General features: G+C 41.7%; 1 protein-coding gene across 1 annotated transcript; it reads left to right on the top strand.

Annotated features, from left to right (window-relative positions):
- The first annotated feature begins 1,007 nt into the window (after positions 1-1,007).
- LOC115561154 (extracellular calcium-sensing receptor-like) lies at positions 1,008-20,867 on the top strand. The gene is made up of 15 exons (XM_030380973.1): positions 1,008-1,171; positions 1,266-1,560; positions 1,704-1,790; positions 1,939-2,208; positions 2,367-2,573; positions 2,685-2,963; positions 3,112-3,339; positions 3,439-3,562; positions 3,656-3,849; positions 17,993-18,079; positions 18,666-18,878; positions 18,990-19,262; positions 19,410-19,637; positions 19,737-19,860; positions 19,954-20,867. The coding sequence occupies exons 1-15, from the start codon at positions 1,008-1,010 to the stop codon at positions 20,865-20,867; spliced, it is 3,687 nt and encodes a 1,228-aa protein (XP_030236833.1).
- The last annotated feature ends 274 nt before the right edge of the window (positions 20,868-21,141 follow it).

Genomic DNA, 21,141 nt, shown 5'->3' on the forward strand with positions numbered 1-21,141 from the left:
AATTATTTTGGAAATCCCTCATCTACCATTTATTCAGTCTTATCGTATGGGGTTAAAACCTCAATAGTTACAACTAACATGTGGATATGTGAATAATGACAAGTAAAGGACTATTCTTAAATGCAAAAACCTAAAAATTGGTACCCACAGACGGGTAGAATGAAGCCCACTCTACAGTGAAATGAGTGCTGGTTATTACTATAAATTAGATAATTGAAACGGGCGATATGTTCATAGTGTTTTTAAGTGTAGCCTACCATTATTGAGAGTTGCGCAATTTAAAGAGAAATTACGTATAATGCAGGACAAGTGTTTCAGCGATAGAACATCAAGAGAGTGTGTCTTGTCCATAATGAACGTATTGCGGGCGTCCATCACTACCAGGTCTATTACGTTTCTCGCGTACCCTAATTCAAATACTTTATTTAAGCATTTGACCGTTTTGAAATGTGAGCTGCTCTCCTGACTTTTATTAAGATGTAAAAGTCCCCTAGTGTGAGCTTGGCATTACACACCTTTTCTTACAGTGTATTGCAGGATGAGGATGGGGTACAGCAAGACACAACAACACACAGTGGCACAGGCTAGGCTATAGCAAGACTGATCAATAACATAGAAGAGCATAGCCAACTGAATATCAGCAGTGATTTATACATATGTGTTACTACCATCTAGTGGTACTGACGAGTTAATTATGCTTGTGGCTGTTATTTCAATACAGAACAAAAAAGAGATGGAATATATTTTGAAACATTTATGGAATGCCACCAACCATACAGTCCAGGCCCGCCCATAAAGCTTTCGCCATGTCCTGATAGGCATTTTAAACAATAAATAATGATGCAACTGGCAAAGGGGATGGCATTAGACTGTTTATAGAGTGAAATGTTTCAGAAATCATTTATTTTGCAAGAGAAAATTGAGATTGGAGGGCTGTCATGAGAGCCCATAAAGAATCACATTTGCTTTTATGTATATGTTTATTTTTGCTCTCTTTCTCCTCTCACATGTCTTCAACAGGTCCCTTCTTGTGTAGATTACAGAGACAATTTAATCTGAATGGCATGCACAAATTTGGGGATGTCGTTTTGGGGGGGATCTTTGAGATGAATTTTTTCAGTGCTTTTTCTGAACATTTTACTTCAGAGCCAAAAGATCCCATCTGCTATGGGTATGTTTACGATAGTGATTAGAAATGTTGTTATAAAATGACATGGAACAAGTTTGTTAATATAGAACAGATATTGAAGAATTGTACTTTTTAGTTTTAATCTTGTAGGTTTCAGACAGGCCCAGACCATGGCCTTTGCTGTTGATGAAATTAACAGAAACTCTAAACTGCTTCCTAATATATCGTTGGGATACAGTCTATATGATAGCTGCGGCAAACTAGGGATCTCATTTCGTGCAGCTCTGTCTATGACCAGTGGCAGAGGAGAGCCGTTTCAATTGAATGAGATTTGTAACGGGAATCCTCCTCTGCTAGGAATCGTGGGAGATACTTCCTCAACACGTACTATAGCTGTTTCTAGCATAGTAAGCTTGTACAGTCTACCAATGGTAAGTTATCACCTATTTGACAATCGGACAAGGCATCTGGTTGATGATTGCCATTACTTTATGAAGGCTAAGGCCAAATAAATCTGAATGAAATTGATGCAGATGGATCATAACTAATATATAATATATATACTATTTGACAGGTGAGTTATTTTGCCACATGTTCCTGTCTGAGTGACAGGAGCCGGTTCCCATCTTTCTTTAGAACTATTCCTAGCGATGCATTTCAGGTAGGGAGCTTTCATTACCACAGAAACAATATTTGTACTCTGTTGGCACTTTTTGCAACATAAATGATCTGCATGCAACTCAAAGCTTAAAACGTTTATTGATGCCTTGACGCTACGCAAGCTTTTACATGTTAATTTATCCAACCAGGTGCGGGCTATGCTCAGAATTCTCAGGCGGTTTAACTGGACTTGGGTTGGCCTTTTGATCAGTGATGAAGACTACGGACGCCACGCCGCACGCTTATTCCAGTCAGACCTGGCCCAGTCTGGTGGAGGCTGTCTGGCTTATCTAGAGGTTCTGCCGTGGGTGAACGATGTGTCTGAACTGCAGAGGATCGTTAGCATAATGAAGAAATCGACATCCAATGTGGTCATTGTTTTTGCGCATCGAAGCGACATGCTTAATCTCATGGAAGAGGTTGGTTATTCAAGAAATAGTGATCTAGTGCAGATGTTTTTTCTTTTCATGTTTGACAATGCTTGTAATATAATTCGTTAGATGTTTCTCTAGACACAAAATTGAAATAAAAAAAATCTTAATGCATATATTTTGTGTAATATATTATATATTCCCAGGTAGTGAAGCAGAATGTAACAGGCCTACAATGGATTGCTAGCGAAGCCTGGAGTGCAGCCAAAGTGCTCCATACTCCCAGCTACATGCCTTTTCTTGCAGGCACTCTGGGCATTGCCATCCGCCGGGGGGAAATACCAGGACTCAGGGACTTCCTACTGACCATACGCCATGACAATGACACACTCAGCAGCCAGGACAACAACTTAGTGCGGGTTTCTCCTAATAGACTCGGATTTTGATACGCCTTGTTTGAACGCCTTCAATAGACATATGATCTCAATACTGCTTATGCTTGCTTATTAATCCCCCTTCATTAGGTGAAGAAGTTCTGGGAGCACATATTTCGGTGTAAGTTTGTTTCTGCTGGAATGGAGGTGGAAGGTCACACTCAAGAAAGACAATGTACAGGGAATGAGGCTCTAACGAATAAAGAGACTGAATTTCTTGATCTGTCTAACCTCAGGCCAGAGTACAATGTGTACAAGGCAGTATATGCCCTGGCACATGCCCTACATGACCTTCTGCAGTGTGTTCCAGGGAGTGGGCCTTTTAAAGGTCAAAGCTGTGCCAGTTTACAGGGACTAGAGCCATGGCAGGTATGATTTCAGTACAATATAATTGTACAGACCTTATTTCGCTGTGATTTATTTTCTGATTAAATCTTCATTTGAGAAAATCAATAGTTCAAAATGTTTGCATTGATTAAATGTTTGTTTCAATTTCGTTTACGTTTTTTGTATACAGATTTTATATTACTTGCAAAGGGTCAATTTCACTACAGACTTTGGTGATCAAGTCTCTTTTGATGAGAATGGGGATGCATTACCAATCTATGATGTGATGAACTGGAGGTGGCTCCCAGATGGAAGCACAGAGGTTAACAATGTGGGAGAGGTCAAAGAATTGGCTTCAAAAATCATTGACCTTATCCTTGATGAAGACAAAATCTTTTGGAATTTTGAATCACAAAAGGTCTGCTTACCTTTTGTCAGGGACATGTTTCAATAATTAAATAGAATAATTTGATTAATTATTTATTTATTTTAATGTAATTAACTTTTTCTCCCTTAGCCTCCTGAATCTGTGTGTAGTAAGAGCTGCAACCCAGGCACACGCATGGCCAGAAAGAAGGGTGAACCTCTCTGCTGCTTCGACTGCATCCCTTGTTCAGAAGGAAAAGTTAGCAATGGGACAGGTTTGTTTGAAACACATATATTTATACAATGCACATATTATGTCAAAATGAATTACCAAAATGTATAATAACTTCCTTCCTGTAATCCGTTAGATTCAACCGAATGTACCAGCTGTCAAGAGTCTTTTTGGTCCAACATCCAGCGTGATCACTGTATTCCCAAAAGCATGGAATTTCTTTCCTATGTGGAACCCCTGGGAATCTCCTTGACAACTGCCTCATTATCTGGCACACTTTTATGCACTATTGTTTTGGGAATCTTCACCCGGCATCGGACCACGCCAGTGGTTAGGGCCAACAACTCAGAGCTTAGCTTCCTCATTCTACTGTCACTCAAACTATGCTTCTTGTGCTCTTTGCTTTTCATTGGTCAACCAAGGCTGTGGACTTGTCAGTTTAGGCATGTAGCCTTTGGAATCAGCTTTGTGCTGTGTATCTCGTGTATCCTTGTGAAGACCATGGTAGTTCTGGCGGTATTCAAGTCCTCCAAACCAGGTGGTGGTGGTAGTCTGAAGTGGTTTGGGGCAGTTCAACAGAGAGGGACTGTCATATTTCTGACTTTAATACAAGCAACAGTTTGTATAACATGGCTTGTGTCTTCCTCACCAGCTCCTCATGAAAACACAGAGTACTACAATGACAGGATAGTCGTTGAGTGTGTAGTGGGGTCCACAGTAGGATTTGGAGTATTACTGGGCTACATTGGCTTACTGGCTATTCTCAGCTTCTTACTAGCATTCTTGGCACGGAATCTACCAGATAACTTCAATGAGGCCAAGTTCATCACCTTCAGCACTCTGGTCTTTTGTGCTGTTTGGATAGCCTTTATCCCCGCTTATATCAACTCCCCTGGAAAATATGCCGATGCTGTGGAGGTATTTGCCATTCTATCTTCTAGTTTTGGGCTGTTACTGGCCCTATTTGGACCAAAATGTTATATAATTCTCCTTCAGCCTGAGAAAAACACTAAGAAAGCTTTATTGGGACGAGGCACACCCAGATCATAAAAACATTTAAATGATTTGTCATTGTTGTTTTAATAAATAAATTTAACCACTGAGGTTCTGTTGAATTTAGACAACATTGCCTGCATTCTATGACGATTCCTTGATTAGCCAAATTGTAGCCATTTTTAATGACAATCAGACATAAATCTGTAATGCATAGTTTGACTACCATATTTGTCAAAATAGGGAAGAAATAAATTCACATTTTATTCATCATTTTTCATGATTCTTTGATTTTTTACCATAAAACACAATCCTGTTTTACTTGGTCATTTCTTAAGAGAGGTTAGACTCTCAATATCCAACCCCAGGTTTCCATCCACTTCTGGCCCTCACTCTCAGACATTAATATATCGAATAATGTATCCAATACAACCCAGACCTGGACTACATACTTTTTGTATTTTTTTTAACCAAATGCTGCTAGACCAACGACTTCTTTGATATCAATTAGTAGTCAGGTAGTGAAGCAGAGTACTACCATACAACTAAGAAGAGTTTTTTTCTTTCTGAAAGTAACACCAGCTGTTACCCGATGTTATGACCGCATTATGAGGGGCCGCCTGGGACAGAATTCATACTTGGTCTTACACACACTATTATAATCTCGCATATGCACCACTATACTCATACACACACACTATTAAACTCCTTTTACATGTAAGTATGAGAGTGTATAGTCGTGTATGTGAGAGAGTATAGTAGTGTATGTAAGAGAGTATAGTAGTGTATGTAAGAGAGTATAGTAGTGTATGTAAGAGAGTATAGTAGTGTATGTGAGAGTATAGTAGTGTATGTAAGAGAGTATAGTAGTATGTGTAAGAGAGTATAGTAGTGTGTGTAAGAGAGTATAGTAGTGTATGTAAGAGAGTATAGTAGTGTATGTAAGAGAGTATAGTAGTGTATGTAAGAGAGTATAGTAGTGTATGTAAGAGAGTATAGTAGTGTATGTAAGAGAGTGTAGTAGTGTATGTAAGAGAGTATAGTAGTATGTGTAAGAGAGTATAGTAGTGTATGTAAGAGAGTATAGTAGTATGTGTAAGAGAGTATAGCAGTGTATGTAAGAGAGTATAGTAGTATGTGTAAGAGAGTTTGAATGAAACGGAAGTGAGTTTGAATGAAACGGAAGTGAGTTTGAATGAAACGGAAGTGAGTTTGAATGAAACGGAAGGGTTTCCTCATTACCATTTATCTCCACAAACAAAAAGTGACCGTGGAAAATAAAGTAAATAAGAAGAAATACCACTGACATCTTTTTGCCACGGTTGTTTCTGCTGCTTGATTTAATTGTTCCTTTTTAACCGTACGTCCACACCAGGAGCGACCAGACGCTTTGGTCGCTCACAAAGTTTCGCTGCGAATATTTCTGTTCGCTTTGGTCGCTCAAGTCGCTCATGACATACAATTCAATTATGCAGACGCATTTAAAGGAGCCGTATGCTTTTAGTACAGACAGCCATATCAAAGAGTGAACTCTCATACACTTTGGCCATATTGCCGAGACGGTTTAGCTTGTTGGATAAAGTGCTTCGACAACAAGTAGGACAGTGATTCCCCCCAATATAAAAAAACTCCTAAAATGTAGGCTAATTACAACCGAGAACAAAAACCCCTGCGTGCTGTAGTAGGCTAGTTAAAATATGTTTCACTGATCTGCATCTGCAAATCATGATCTGCACTCATTCGTCGCACTCAAAACAAATATTAGACATTGGCGCACATGGCTAATTTGCATACGTGCACGGGACTGGTTGGCTCCGCAAGGCAAATAACGGAACATATCTATCTATCTATCTAGGCCTATCTGTCTATCTATCTATCAACGCGTGTCTAGTTTTAATGTGATGTATTGTGTGTGTGTCCAGTCAGACTTGTTCTGTGTGGTCTTGCAGGCTACTGTCCTGTGTGGGCCGAACCACCTAAATGGATTCCCGACGATTTGTGTAGTTTGGTATTAATAAAGACTTGACTAGGCTATCTATCTATCTAGACTATTTAATTAACAATTATTCACCTCAGGCTCCGTGAATAGTGAGGAATAGAGGGATAAACGACAAGAGATATATCCCTTGTCATTTATCCCTCGTCTTGTCGATTAGTTTGTTTATGTGACGATTTCAAAAACTTTTTGGGTTTTGTTTAAAGCATGCTACACGCGATTAGTTGGTTAGATTGGTGGCATGTAGAGCAAATGAAAATGATTCCCGCTTAAATATGAACGTTCTAGATGTATAAATAATCCCGCTTATCATCACTTGGTATCCAAACCACTATGGCGTTTCGATCTCTGAACTGAAAAAGGGTTAGGTCGTACAACACCGGGTGCCCAGTTACAGCCGCGATCAATACCAAGTATGATTAATACTGAAGCGCGTCATAGTTATTTGCATAAAGTTAAAAAGTTTTCAACTTTTTTTGGACGCTCTGGTCGCTCAACTTTGGCCGCTGGTAGCGTTGGTCGCTTTGGTCGCTTTGGTCGCTCTTGCCCATAGAAAGTGAATGACTTCCGGCGATTTGGTCGCTAAACTCGCTTCTGGTGTGGACGTAGGCCTACTGTACGTCTTGAGTTGGTGGTGCTAGCTTTACTTTCAAAGCAGCAAGCCCATTAGATAATATAGGCGGGGACCAATGTGGGCCAGTGCCACTATGATTGACAGGCGGCCCACCCCATCAGGAACCGAGGAATCAAACTCACTTCCGTTTCATTCAAACTCACGTCTGTTTCATTCAAACTCACTTCCGTTTCATTCAAACTCACTTCCGTTTCATTCAAACTCACTTCCATTTCATTCAAACTCACTTCCGTTTCATTCAAACTACTAAACTCCTTTTACATGTAAGTATGAGAGTGTATAGTCATGTATGTGAGATAGTATAGTAGTGTATGTGAGAGAGAATAGTAGTGTATGTGAGAGAGAATAGTAGTGTATGTGAGGGAGTATATAAGTGTATGTGAGAGAGTATAATAGTGTATGTGAGAGAGTATAATAGTGTATGTGAGAGAGTATAATAGTGTGTGTAAGACCAAGTATGAATTCTGTCCCAGGCGGCCCCTCATACCGCATGGCTCATGCACAACATAACAAATTGGGAGACAGGCAGTGAATACGTTTCTATATATTTATTCAAAATATAGGCCCTAACAAGGAAATTAAGTTTCAGTGTGGATGGCAGCTTAACTATGTGTAGTGTGTTATGGACTGGTGTAGTGAGAATGTGCAACAAAACCAAAATAAAGAAGACAAGGGTTTGGCAGCAGCAGCTGCTGTCACCCAGGCAGCGAGAGACAGAAAGGCTGGATGTCTTCCTCCTTTTATAGGCCAATCAGGCCAATCAGGTGCACCTGCTGCAAAAAAGGCCAAAGTGGGAAAACAGCACCTCCAGCATGGTAAGAGTTATCAGGGGGACGTAGCACCGACCAATGAGAATTTGGTCAAACAAGTGCATTTCGACCAACCAATTGACCAACAGAGCCATACTCGACAGCCGGTAAAAAAAAGAATATGCATTATGAGAAAAATTACCTATGTAACATCTAAGAGCCAGATGATGCTCGACATGCTCATACTTGGCGTGGATCCAAACTCATTACTACAGCCCTTATCATACAAGAGTGTGAACACTGTTTCTTAAAACTGCTGCAAGCTGTGTGCGAGCTGTAACGTCACCTGGAAAACTACAGGTACCGAGGCACAGGATTAAGAGGTTTGGTTACCGGTTGTAATGCCAGAGAGAAGGTCCAGCAGTTGTAGATTTATCACAGAAACAGCACATTTCACATGTGTCCATGCTGCATTTGGTGCACTTTTATGCACCATTGTTTTGGGAATCTTCACCCATCATCGTCACCAATGAGTTCTGGCCAAATGAAGAGAAAAACGTATGTCTTCCTAAGCCTGTTGAGTTTCTCTCCATGCATGAGGTCCTGGGAATTATTTTGGCAGCATTCTCAGTTGTAGGAGCCTGTTTAACCATTGTTACAGCTATAGTCTTCTTCCAGCACAGAGCATCTGCTATTGTTAGGCCCAACAACTCTGAGCTGAGCTTCCTGCTTCTCTTCTCCTTGGCTTTATGTTTCCTGTGTTCTCTGACTTTCATTGGTCCACCTTCAGACTGGTCCTGTATGTTTCGCCACACAGCTTTTGGGATCAAATTTGTCCTCTGTATCTCTTGTGTTCTGGGCAAAACTCTGGTTGCGTTAATGGACTTCAGAGCTACACTGCCAGGTGATAATGTTATGAAATGGTTTGGGCCTGTACAGCAGAGAATGACTGAATTAAACTTTACATTTGTTCAAGTTCTCCCATAAAGACTCGATCACCGATAAGTATGAACAGGATTTAATTAAATGACGACATGAGAATATTTTGCATGGTAAATCTTTGGCATGAGCCCCGTCACTGATCCAGGATGACGTGCGGACTCGGCGTATCCTGCCAGGACTAGCAGGGGCGGAGCCTTCCCCTGGAAGTTGGTGATTGGCGGCCAAATGTGGTTCAACAACTTTGTGTTGAACCACCGATGTGGTCAACAAACTCACGAGTACCCGAGCTGTGCCACCGACGTGGTCACGCACTCATCGGTGTTGCTGCAGCAAATATTGTGTACTTCCGTGTTGTACAACCGACGTGGTCACTGAACTCCGAGTGCCCTGCACTTGAGCGTTTGATATTATGCCACCGGCGTGGTAATTAAATTCACATGTGTTATGGTTAAACGATGCTGAACCCAAGAGCAGACGGAGACGAAGTTGAATTGATGAAAAAAGGGTTTATTGTACGAGGCGAGGAGGCAGGTAGTGGATGAGGTTGCCGGGGAAGGAGCGAGGCAGGCGAGCTGGAGCGAAGGATCCGGATAACTGCAGGCAGAGGAAAACAGAGTTGGGTTGTGGTCAAAAACAACAAGAGACGAAAGAGCGAGAGCGAGGTAACACGAATACTTGAGCCAGGCGTGTATCATTACCACAGTATTGCGTAGTACGATCTGGCACCGACAGCAGGGAATCCAAGGGTTTATGAAGGGGAGTTGATTGGAGATGAAGACCAGGTGAGCATGATTGCAGAAAAGGTCTGTGTTGAGTTCTGTGTTGTACCACACCGACGTGTGCAACGAACTCACGAGTGCCTGAGTTGTGCCCACCGACGTGGTCAACGCACTCACCGGGGTTACTGCAGTCAAACCATGAGTATTAGATAACGTGCCACCGACGTGGTCATACTCACGAGTGCCCGAGTTGTTACCACTGCGCTGTGGTCAACGCACTCACCGGGGTTGCCGCTGCGAACCTTGAGTTTTTTGATGTTGTGCCACCGACTTGACAACAAACTCAAGAGTGTTTTCTAGATGATCAACCGACGTGGTCACACTCGCCGGGGTTGCTGCAGGTTAACCTTGAGTTAAATAGCCGAATTTTGTTTTATGAGTTTAGTAGGCCTACCAGTAGTTGCAAATAGTGTTACCTTTGACAACGAAAATTATGACTAAATGTCGTCAACAACAAACCTTTATCGCGTGAGGAACACAAGACGCAACGTAAATGCTGGTCATGTGACAAAAACTATAATTAAGTACATATCAGAATAAAAAAGAGACTAAAAAGTGTTTTACAAAATGAGACTGCTAAAATGTCTCTTCATTTTCGTTGACCTAAACTAGGCGATAAAAACTGTTATAACGTTATTTTGTTCATCTGGAACTTCAACTTTTTAAGACATAACTACATCAATTTTCAACCGTTTACCTTATTTAACAAATCTACACACTTGTATCTCGATAATATCTAAACGGAATTTCGATATCACTAGAAAAGAGTATGAACGTGACTAAAACTAATAAAAACTAAAGTGACAGCTTGACACAAAGACTAGACTAAAACTAGAATGGAAACAGGCCGCCAAAAACAGCTATAGTTGCAAACGGGTTAAACCTGCCTTAACCGACGTTAGAGAGCATCGTGTGCGCTTGAAGAAAGAACCTTGGATTCAAACGGATGTAGGATTCGTAAACTGTGGAAGACCACCTTCCCAGCCGTTTGATGGACGCGTCTGGCAACCCTTGTTCAGCGGCTGTGGTTGCCGCTCCAATCCTGAAGGAGTGGCCAGTGTGAAGTAGGGCTTTGACTTTTGGCCAAAAATCATATTCGAAGTTCGTTTGTTTATTAATATTAGTATTCGAATATATTCGAATATTTATTAATAATATTTTGACCATTAAATGCCTTCAGTAATACCTGGGCTGAATCCGAGTACTTAGTACATACTATTTATGTTCAGTGTCTACTACAGCTATGCGTAGAACGCCTAGAACGGTCTACAGCTATGCGTAGAACGCCTCTGAACTCTTCCGAACACCGCCGTAACTCCACCGGATGTTTGGAGATGACGTGTCTCCCCTCAGATGCCGGCAAAATTACCTTGATAAGTTACCTGTTTTCCATCTTGTCATCGTTGCTATTAAATTAAAAATGTCTTTTTACTTAATTACTTACTTTACTTTTTTACTCTTTTTAATGTCTCTTTTTTTCGCCGCTTTCTATGACGTCTTTCTAAGCCGCTGTTGGTAGTGTCGGGTCAGCCATCTCTTCTTCGTTCGTTACCACACCAGTAGTCTGGTAACGACCTACCGTTGTATACTGTGGCGGTAGTACGCATTCGGAAACGTTTTCCGTGCTACACAATGCACACTGAGCATTCGGACGCGCTATATTTGTGGCGTACTACAAAATGCATACTATAAGTATGAGTATTCGGATTCAGCCCTTGATTGGGCTTTGCGAGGTTTGTTTACCGGCGTTGCTATGGTTACCGGTCTTGCGTGTTCCAACTGTTTATTATGTTTCTAATAAATCGCTGTCTAATCAATACTTCATTCACTGCCTCTTCCGTGGTCATTACAATATTATGAATAGACTGCATGGGTTCTCCGACGTCTCTCCCTCTTGGCCTGCCCATAACAGGTTCGAATATTAAGGGCTGCCTAATTCGTTCGAATTATTTTTATTTTTTTTGATATTCGAATTATATTCGAATCACGAAGTTCGAAGTCAAAGCCTTAGTGTGAAGGGGAGATGGTAGGCCGCACCCTTCTACCACCTTCGCAAGATGGACTCTGAACCACTCTTAAGTCATTGGCAGGCCGTTAATAAACAGAGGTGATTCGGGGGACGTGCGTTGCCGAAGCTTGAGATACCGGAGCATGGAAGCGTAAGGACAGAGAGAGTTGTTGATTCTTGAAATGATAATAGTAACACCTGCCCCTAGGCTATCGCTTTTAGACCGTTTTAAGAAGATGGAAAAATGCCTTGCAGAGAAGGTGACATCAGCGAAAGCCAGGCCCCGTGTAGGGAAAAAGCAAAAGTCTGAGTAGCAGACGTGTATTCCCCTGGACGCATGACCCCGTAGAACGCTGTCTCGAGTAATATGTTAAAATAAGGATGGAATCTCCCAGCTCTGAGAGAGCACACTAATCTATTCAAAATATCGAAAGTGATAGGAGAGCGTTTGTCTGGTACTGTTGGCCCCGATTTATACATGCCCTTCAATAGGAGACGGATTGCGGGAGCTGAAAATAGACTAGGAGAGCCGGGAACTTGGCATCTTGCATAAAATTGAATGCCAGCTAAGTACCCGCGAATCGTAGACAATTTATGTCTACGAGATTCGGAGCAGTGGACGATAAAATTGCAGACGACAGGGACCGACACTGGAAGAACTGATACGTGCATGGAAATGCAGAATAAATTAAACATGGACCACGCGTAGCTATAAGCTTTAAGGGTGGATGGCGCTAGAGCTTTTGCCATAAAAATACTCGCGGAGTCTAGCAGCGAATTTAACCCGTTGCCTAATCCAGCCGGAGTTCGTGGAAGGGTGGGCTGATTATTGGGTCCGTTTCGCAGCGGGGCATAGACGTCTGAATTCCTGAAAACGGAAATGAGAGAGAGAATCAGCAAGACCATTATGGTGACCATTATGGGTATATGCTCAGCATTAATAATGAAATTGAGAGTGACGGACTGTCAGGTGAGACGTCTGAGCATAGACATGATATTCGGGCATGCAGATCGCTTTTTATTGATGATAGCCACCACAGCTTCGCTATCGCAAAACATGGTTAGAATTTTTACGCCGCCATGCTTGGCCCCACAGAACGCTAGCTGCCACGATAGGGTAAAGCTCAAACAGCGCAGACGACTCTGACCCGAGGGCGAATGTGCGGAATTCGACTGGCCATCTCTCAGCGAACCATTGCCCTTGGAAGAAACCCCCGAACCCGACCGAGGGGGCCGCATCGGTGAATAGTTCGAGAGAATCAGATGATTCGGGCATGTCGTTGTAGAAGAAGGAAATGCCATTCCAGTTAGCGATGAGGAACGACCAGAATTTGAGATCGGACCTGCAGCCTTCGTTGAGGTGCATTAAGTCATTCAGTTTTGGGACTGAATGTGCCAGATCTAGGAGGCGAGAGATAAATGAGCGCCCTTGTGGTATGATACGCATGGCGAAATTGAGATGGCCTAGGAATGAGAGCACGTTTAGTAACTCCAGCAGACGTTATGAACGCATCGAGAAAGATCTGATCCTCTTTAGTTTCTCGTCCGGGAGGGATGCTTGCATCCTATCTGAGTCTAAGCGAATCCCTAAGAACTCGATTGCGGTAACTGGCCCCTCTGTTTTCTCTTTAGATAAGGGAAAACTGATCTCACTGAACACTCCCTTAAGAGTATCCAGGACGCTGGTTTGGTTGGATGGAAAGTCAATGAGCAAGAAATCGTCCAGCAGATGTAGAACGAATGGCAACCAAAATATTTTTAGCATGATCCAGCAAAGGGCCTCGGATAGCAAATTTAAGAGGTGGGGGTTGCTCCTACACCCGAATGTTAGCCTAACTGCAAAGTAGAATTTGGACTGCCATTTCACACCGAACAGCGGCCAATCGGACCGATGAATGGGCATTATTTTAAAAGCATCCGTAATGTCGGCTTTAACGAGCCAGGCTCCCTAGCCTGCGATTTTTACGTGATAGCGTGGTCGATAGTGGCATAGTACAACGAAAATGGTTCTGGTGGGATACATTCGTTAACGCTAGCGATAGAGTCAGAATGAGTAGAGGACATGTCGAATATTAGACGTTTTTTCCCCGAATATCTCCGGGTAGAGACTCCGAGAGAATTTATTCTAAAGAAAGAAAAGGGGGGAGAACTAAATGGGCCGATAACGTAGTTTTTGAGGAGCTCTTTAGCCAGAAGAGCAGACACTATTTCCGGTTCTGCCAGAGCTGACTGGAGTTTTTTTGCCACGTATTTAGTAGACAACGGAGAAAGGACTCCCACCCGGAACCCTTGTGAAAGGCCCGTGATGAGATGGTCAACAAAACCGGGGTCGGGGTGAGATGAAAGGAATGATGCTGGAGAAGCAATGATGATTGGGGTAGTTGGGTGAGATTTTAGAATCCCTTGGAGGGATGGCCCCTGCCTTGGTTTGCCGGCGGGGGCAGGTGGATTTCGAGTGCAGGTCCCTGCAAATACTGCAGATGTGGGAGAATTTACAGTTGTGGAAAGAACAGACAGATTCATTAAAGTTATAACAGATGGGCCTCCCATTAAACGAAAAGATAGCCCGTCCGAGACGATCGCTCGGTTGTCTTACGTGTACGTCGCCGTGGACGAGTGATGTTTTGGAGGCATGGACGGGGGCGGTAATAGCGGCCTTAAGACATAGCACCGTTGTGTGCCCGTGGGAACTACAGATAGCGCAAGAAAGTGACTGATGGCCACCGAAGTGGTAGAGCAGGAGCTCGGTGTCCGTAGTGGACCAATCAATCCTCACATTGAGCATAGCAATACATTGAGCCGACTTGGCAGAGAACGCTTTGTGATATTCGTAAAATAAGGTTCCCCCGTAGCGCTGGTTGAGGTCGGCAATAATAGCAAGGTAAGAGTCGAGTTCTATGCTCCTGTCAGGATAAACTTGGCACATGATGTCTCTGTAGATACCGAAAGTGATGACAAACTTGCGCGCAAGTCTGGGATCTGAAGTTTTTAAAAGAACGGACACAACTCATTGGCGCTCAATGGCGGGGGAGGGTAACAGTAAACCTGGAGATTGACATCTCTGCCCTGGAGTATGTTATTTTTTATGGTCTGGGAAACCGTTGCTGCGGCATGCGTAATAAAACTCCTACCCTGAAGCTGGGCTGGTAGAGCTGTAGAGAGAGTATACATTACGGGGGCTAACGCAGGGGCTGCAGTAGCCATGGTAGCAAGGCACGTGCCAGGTGCGTAGCCTTTGAAGGCGGAGGGAACAGAGCCGGATGGTTGATCCGAACATGAGCTGTTTAGAGTGTTAACCTCCAAACTTAACAATGCACCATCAAGACACTGATTCGAGAACTCCTACGCGATATGGCAGGAGATGGAGGGATAGCGTCCTCATCAGAATCCAACGTTACGACCTCTGGGTGGGTATAACCCGACATTGTAACTGAGCGACGAGAGATACGAGAATCGAAGTCGAAAGCACAGTAAAGCAGCAGCATGCATCGAACGAAGACCTGAGCAGCAAGAACATATGTTAGACTACTCTTTATAAAGCAGGTGCGGGCAGGTGATTGGTAGTTGGTGATTGGTGGCCAGCTGCCCGTGATTTGAGTCCTCCTGGTAGAACTACCAGCAAGCTTAACATTTCTGATATGTACTTTGTGGTGATTTTAAATCCCCCTTTCTCTATTAGAAACCTTACCACTTACTTTCTGGGCTGTGCTTGGGTACATCGGGCTCCTTGCTGTGTTTTGTTTTGTTTTAGCTGTTTTAGCCCGAAAACTACCTGACAATTTTAATGAAGCTATACTAATAACATTTAGTATGCTCATATTCTGTGCTGTTTGGATCACTTTTATTCCAGTTTATATCAGTTCCCCTGGGAAGTTCACTGTAGCTGTGGAGATCTTTGCTATTTCATGTATTTTGCTTCCTAAGTGCTTTATAATTGTATTCAGACGGGATCAAAACACAAAAAAACATTTAATGGGTAAAAATAATTCAATGGGTTTATAACTTATAATCCTGTCAATTGATGTCTTCACTGTTGCAATACATTCCTCATTTAGTATTGATTTATTTGACTAACAATGATTATGATTTCTAAATAAAATAAACACACTGCATTGAGATCGCACATGTGCATGGCTTATTACAACAGAGTCACCAATTAAAAAAACTGCAAAGACCTCATACCTTGAAAAGCATCTTGCACTAGTGGCGTGTGACTTTTTGAGTCGTAGATCAATAACTTGTAATGGTAACAGTTTACAATAATGTGCAGTCATGAAACTGTGTATTAGAGCTTACAACATAAGCTTCAATACATGCTTACTAATACATAGCTTACAAGAAATACTATCTCGTTATTTAGCCTGAAAAACCATTGTTGAAAGTTAGATAGCGATTATGATTAAAGATTATTCCACTAGAGAGCCGTATGTATGTTCCGGGCTACTAAAACTTGGCAACATTGCGGTCGCTGTAGTAAGTCGAGAACCTGCTTACTAAGAAGATATAAAGGGCCCATGCTGAAGTAAATAAAACAAAATGCTCCTTATTTTCATCATCAGACTCGCTGCTGTGGGTCAGGTTGCTACGGGTCCAGTTGTTGATATGCAAGTACTGTGGCCACTATCGTTTAGTAACATAATGCTTGGATTATGCTGTTTAGGGTCATAATTATTTTGGAAATCCCTCATCTACCATTTATTCAGTCTTACCCTATGGGGTTAATGCCTCAATAGTTCCAACTAAGATGCGGATGTGTGAATAATGACAAGTAAAGGACTATTCTTAAATGCAAAAACCTAAAAATTGAAACCAACAGACGGGAAGAGTGAAGCCCACTCTACAGTGAAATGAATGCTGGTTATTACAATAAATTAGATAATTGAAACGGGCGATATGTTCATAGTGTTTTTAAGTGTAGCCTACCATTATTGAGAGTTGCACAATTCAAAGAGAAATTACGTATAATGCAGGACAAGTGTTTCAGCGATAGAACATCAAGAGAGTGTGTCTTGTCCATAATGAACGTATTGCGGGGGCCCATCACTACCAGGTCTAGTTATTATCACGTTTCTCGCGTACCCTACTTCAAATACTTTATTTAAGCATTTGACCGTTTTGAAATGTGAGCTGCTCTCCTGACTTTTATTAAGATGTAAAAGTCCTCTAGTGTGAGCTTGGCATTGCACACCTTTTCTTACGGTGTGTTGCAGGATGAGGATGGGGTACAACAAGACACAACAACACAGAGTGGCACAGGCTAGGCTATAGCAAGACTGATTAATAACATAGAAGAGCATAGCCAACTGAATATCGGCAGTGATTTATACATGTGTTACTACCATCTAGTGGTAATGACGAGTTAATTATGCTTGTGGCTGTTATTTCAATACAGATCAAAAAAGAGATGGTATATATTTTGAAACATTTATGGAATGCCACCAACCATACAGTCCAGGCCCGCCCATAAAGCTTTTGCCAAGTCCTGATAGGCATTTGAAACAATAAATGATGATGCAACTGGCAAAGGGGATGGCATTAGAGTGTTTATAGAGTGAAATGTTTCAGAAATAATTTATTTTGCAAGAGAAAATTATGATTGGAGGGCTGTCATGAGAGCCCATAAAGAATCACATTTGCTTTTATGTATATGCTTATTTTTGCTCTCTTTCTCCTCTCACATGTCTTCAACAGGGCCCTTCTTGTGTAGATTACAGAGACAATTTAATCTGAATGGCATGCACAAATACGGGGATGTCGTTTTGGGGGGGATCTTTGAGATCAATTTTTTCAGTGCTTTTTCTGAACATTTTACTTCAGAGCCAAAAGATCCCATCTGCTATGGGTATGTTTACGATAGTGATTAGCAATTTTGTTATAAAATGACATGGAACAAGTTTGTTAACATACATCAGATATTGAAGAATTTTACTTTTTAGTTTTGATCTTGTAGGTTTCAGACAGGCCCAGACCATGGCCTTTGCTGTTGATGAAATTAACAGAAACTCTAAACTGCTTCCTAATATATCGTTGGGATACAGTCTATATGATAGCTGCGGCAAACTAGGGATCTCATTCCGTGCAGCTCTGTCTATGACCAGTGGCAGAGGAGAGCCGTTTCAATTGAATGAGATTTGTAACGGGAATCCTCCTCTGCTAGGAATCGTGGGAGATACTTCCTCAACACGTACTATAGCTGTTTCTAGCATAGTAAGCTTGTACAGTCTACCAATGGTAAGTTATCACCTATTTGACAATCGGACAGCATCTGGTTGATGATTGCCATTACTTTATAAAGGCTAAGGCCAAATAAATCTGAATGAAATTGATGCAGATGGATCAAAACTAATATATAATATATATACTATTTGACAGGTGAGTTTTTTTGCCACATGTTCCTGTCTGAGTGACAGGAGCCGGTTCCCATCTTTCTTTAGAACTATTCCTAGCGATGCATTTCAGGTAGGGAGCTTTCATTACCACAGAAACAATATTTGTACTCTTTTTGCACTTTTTGCAACATAAATGATTTGCATGCATCTCAAGGCTTAAAACGTTTATTGATGCCTTGATGCCTTGACACTACGGAAGCTATTACATGTTAATTTATCCAACCAGGTGCGGGCTATGCTCAGAATTCTCAGGCGGTTTAACTGGACTTGGGTTGGCCTTTTGATCAGTGATGAAGACTACGGACGCCACGCCGCACGCTTATTCCAGTCAGACCTGGCACAGTCTGGTGGAGGCTGTCTGGCTTATCTAGAGGTTCTGCCGTGGGTGAACGATGTGGCTGAACTGCAGAGGATCGTTAGCATAATGAAGAAATCAACATCCAATGTGGTCATTGTTTTTGCGCATCCAAGCAACATGCTTAATCTCATGGAAGAGGTTGGTTATTCAAGAAATAGTGATCTAGTGCAGATGTTTTTTCTTTTCATGTTTGACATTGCTTGTAATATAATTAATTAGATGTTTCTCTAGATACAAAATTGAAATAAAAAAAATCTTAATGCATATATTTTGAGTAATGTATATTATATATTCCCAGGTAGTGAAGCAGAATGTAACAGGCCTACAATGGATTGCTAGCGAAGCCTGGAGCGCAGCCAAAGTGCTCCATACTCCCAGCTACATGCCTTTTCTTGCAGGCACTCTGGGCATTGCCATCCGCCGGGGAGAGATACCAGGACTAAGGGACTTCCTACTGACCATAAGCCCTGACAATGACACACTCAGCAGCCAGGACAACAACTTAGTGCGGGTTTCTCCTAATAGACTCAGATTTTGATATGCCTTGTTTGAAAACCTTCAATAGACATGTGATCTCAATACTGTTTATGCTTGCTTATTAATCCCCCTTCATCAGGTGAAGAAGTTTTGGGAGCACATATTTCAGTGTAAGTTTGTTTCTGCTGGAATGGAGGTGGAAGGTCAGACTCAAGAAAGACGATGTACAGGGAATGAGGTTCTAAGGAATATTGAGACGGAATTTCTTGATCTGTCTAACCTCAGGCCAGAGTACAATGTGTACAAGGCAGTATATGCCCTGGCACATGCCCTACATGACCTCCTGCAGTGTGTTCCAGGGAGTGGGCCTTTTAAAGGTCAAAGCTGTGCCAGTTTACAGGGACTAGAGCCATGGCAGGTATGATTTCAGTTCAATATAATTGTATGGCCTTATTTCGCTGTGATTTATTTTCTGATTAAATCTTCATTTGAGAAAATCAATAGTTCAAAATGTTTGCATTGATTAAATGTTTGTTTCAATTTAGTTTACGTTTTTTGCATACAGATTTTATATTACTTGCAAAGGGTCAATTTCACTACAGACTTTGGTGATCAAGTCTCATTTGATGAGAATGGGGATGCTTTACCAATCTATGATGTGATGAACTGGAGGTGGCTCCCAGATGGAAGCACAGAGGTTAACAATGTGGGAGAGGTCAAAGAATTGGCTTCAAAAATCATTGACCTTATCCTTGATGAAGACAAAATCTTTTGGAATTTTGAATCACAAAAGGTCTGTTTACCTTTTGTCAGGGACATGTTTCAATAATTAAATAGAATAATTCGATTAATAATATATTTATTTTAATGTAATTAACTTTTTCTCCCTTAGCCTCCTGAATCTGTGTGTAGTAAGAGTTGCAACCCAGGCACCCGCATGGCCAGAAAGAAGGGTGAACCTCTCTGCTGCTTCGACTGCATCCCTTGTTCAGAAGGAAAAGTTAGCAATGGGACAGGTTTGTTTGAAACACATATATTTATACAATGCACATATTATGTCAAAATTAATTACCAAAATGTATAATAACTTCCTTCCTGTAATCCGTTAGATTCAACCAAATGTACCAGCTGTCAAGAGTATTTTTGGTCCAACATCCAGCGTGATCACTGTATTCCCAAAAGCATGGAATTTCTTTCCTATGTGGAACCCCTGGGAATCTCCTTGACGACTGCCTCATTATCTGGCACACTTTTATGCACTATTGTTTTGGGAATCTTCACCCGCCATCGGACCACGCCAGTGGTTAGGGCCAACAACTCAGAGCTTAGCTTCCTCATTCTGCTGTCACTCAAACTATGCTTCTTGTGCTCTTTGCTTTTCATTGGTCAACCAAGGCTGTGGACTTGTCAGTTTAGGCATGTAGCCTTTGGAATCAGCTTTGTGCTGTGTATCTCGTGTATCCTTGTGAAGACCATGGTGGTTCTGGCGGTATTCAAGTCCTCCAAACCAGGTGGTGGTGGTAGTCTGAAGTGGTTTGGGGCAGTTCAACAGAGAGGGACTGTCATATTTCTGACTTTAATACAAGCAGCAGTTTGTATAACATGGCTTGTGTCTTCCTCACCAGCTCCTCATGAAAACACAGAGTACTACAATGACAGGATAGTAGTTGAGTGTGTAGTGGGGTCCACAGTAGGATTTGGAGTATTACTGGGCTACATTGGCTTACTGGCTATTCTCAGCTTCTTACTAGCATTCTTGGCACGGAATCTACCAGATAACTTCAATGAGGCCAAGTTTATCACCTTCAGCACTCTGGTCTTTTGTGCTGTTTGGATAGCCTTTATCCCCGCTTATATCAACTCCCCTGGAAAATATGCCGATGCTGTGGAGGTATTTGCCATTCTATCTTCTAGTTTTGGGCTGTTACTGGCCCTATTTGGACCAAAATGTTATATAATTCTCCTTCAGCCTGAGAAAAACACTAAGAAAGCTTTATTGAGACGAGGCACACCCAGATCATAAAAACATTTAAATGATTTGTCATTGTTGTTTTAATAAATACATTTAACCAGTGAAGTTCTGTTGAATTTAGACAACATTACCAGCATTCTATGACGATTCCTTGCTTAGCTCAATTGTAGCCATTTTAAAAGTCAATCAGACATAAATCTGTAATGACTAGTTTGACCAACATATTTGTCAAAATAGGTAAGAAATAAATTCACATTTTATTCAACATTTTTCATGATTCTTTCATTTTTTACCATAAAACACAATCCTGTTTGCTTGGTCGTTT

The sequence above is a fragment of the Gadus morhua genome, chromosome 16 (assembly GCF_902167405.1).
Source record: "Gadus morhua chromosome 16, gadMor3.0, whole genome shotgun sequence".
In the NCBI taxonomy this organism is placed as follows: Eukaryota; Metazoa; Chordata; class Actinopteri; order Gadiformes; family Gadidae; genus Gadus; species Gadus morhua.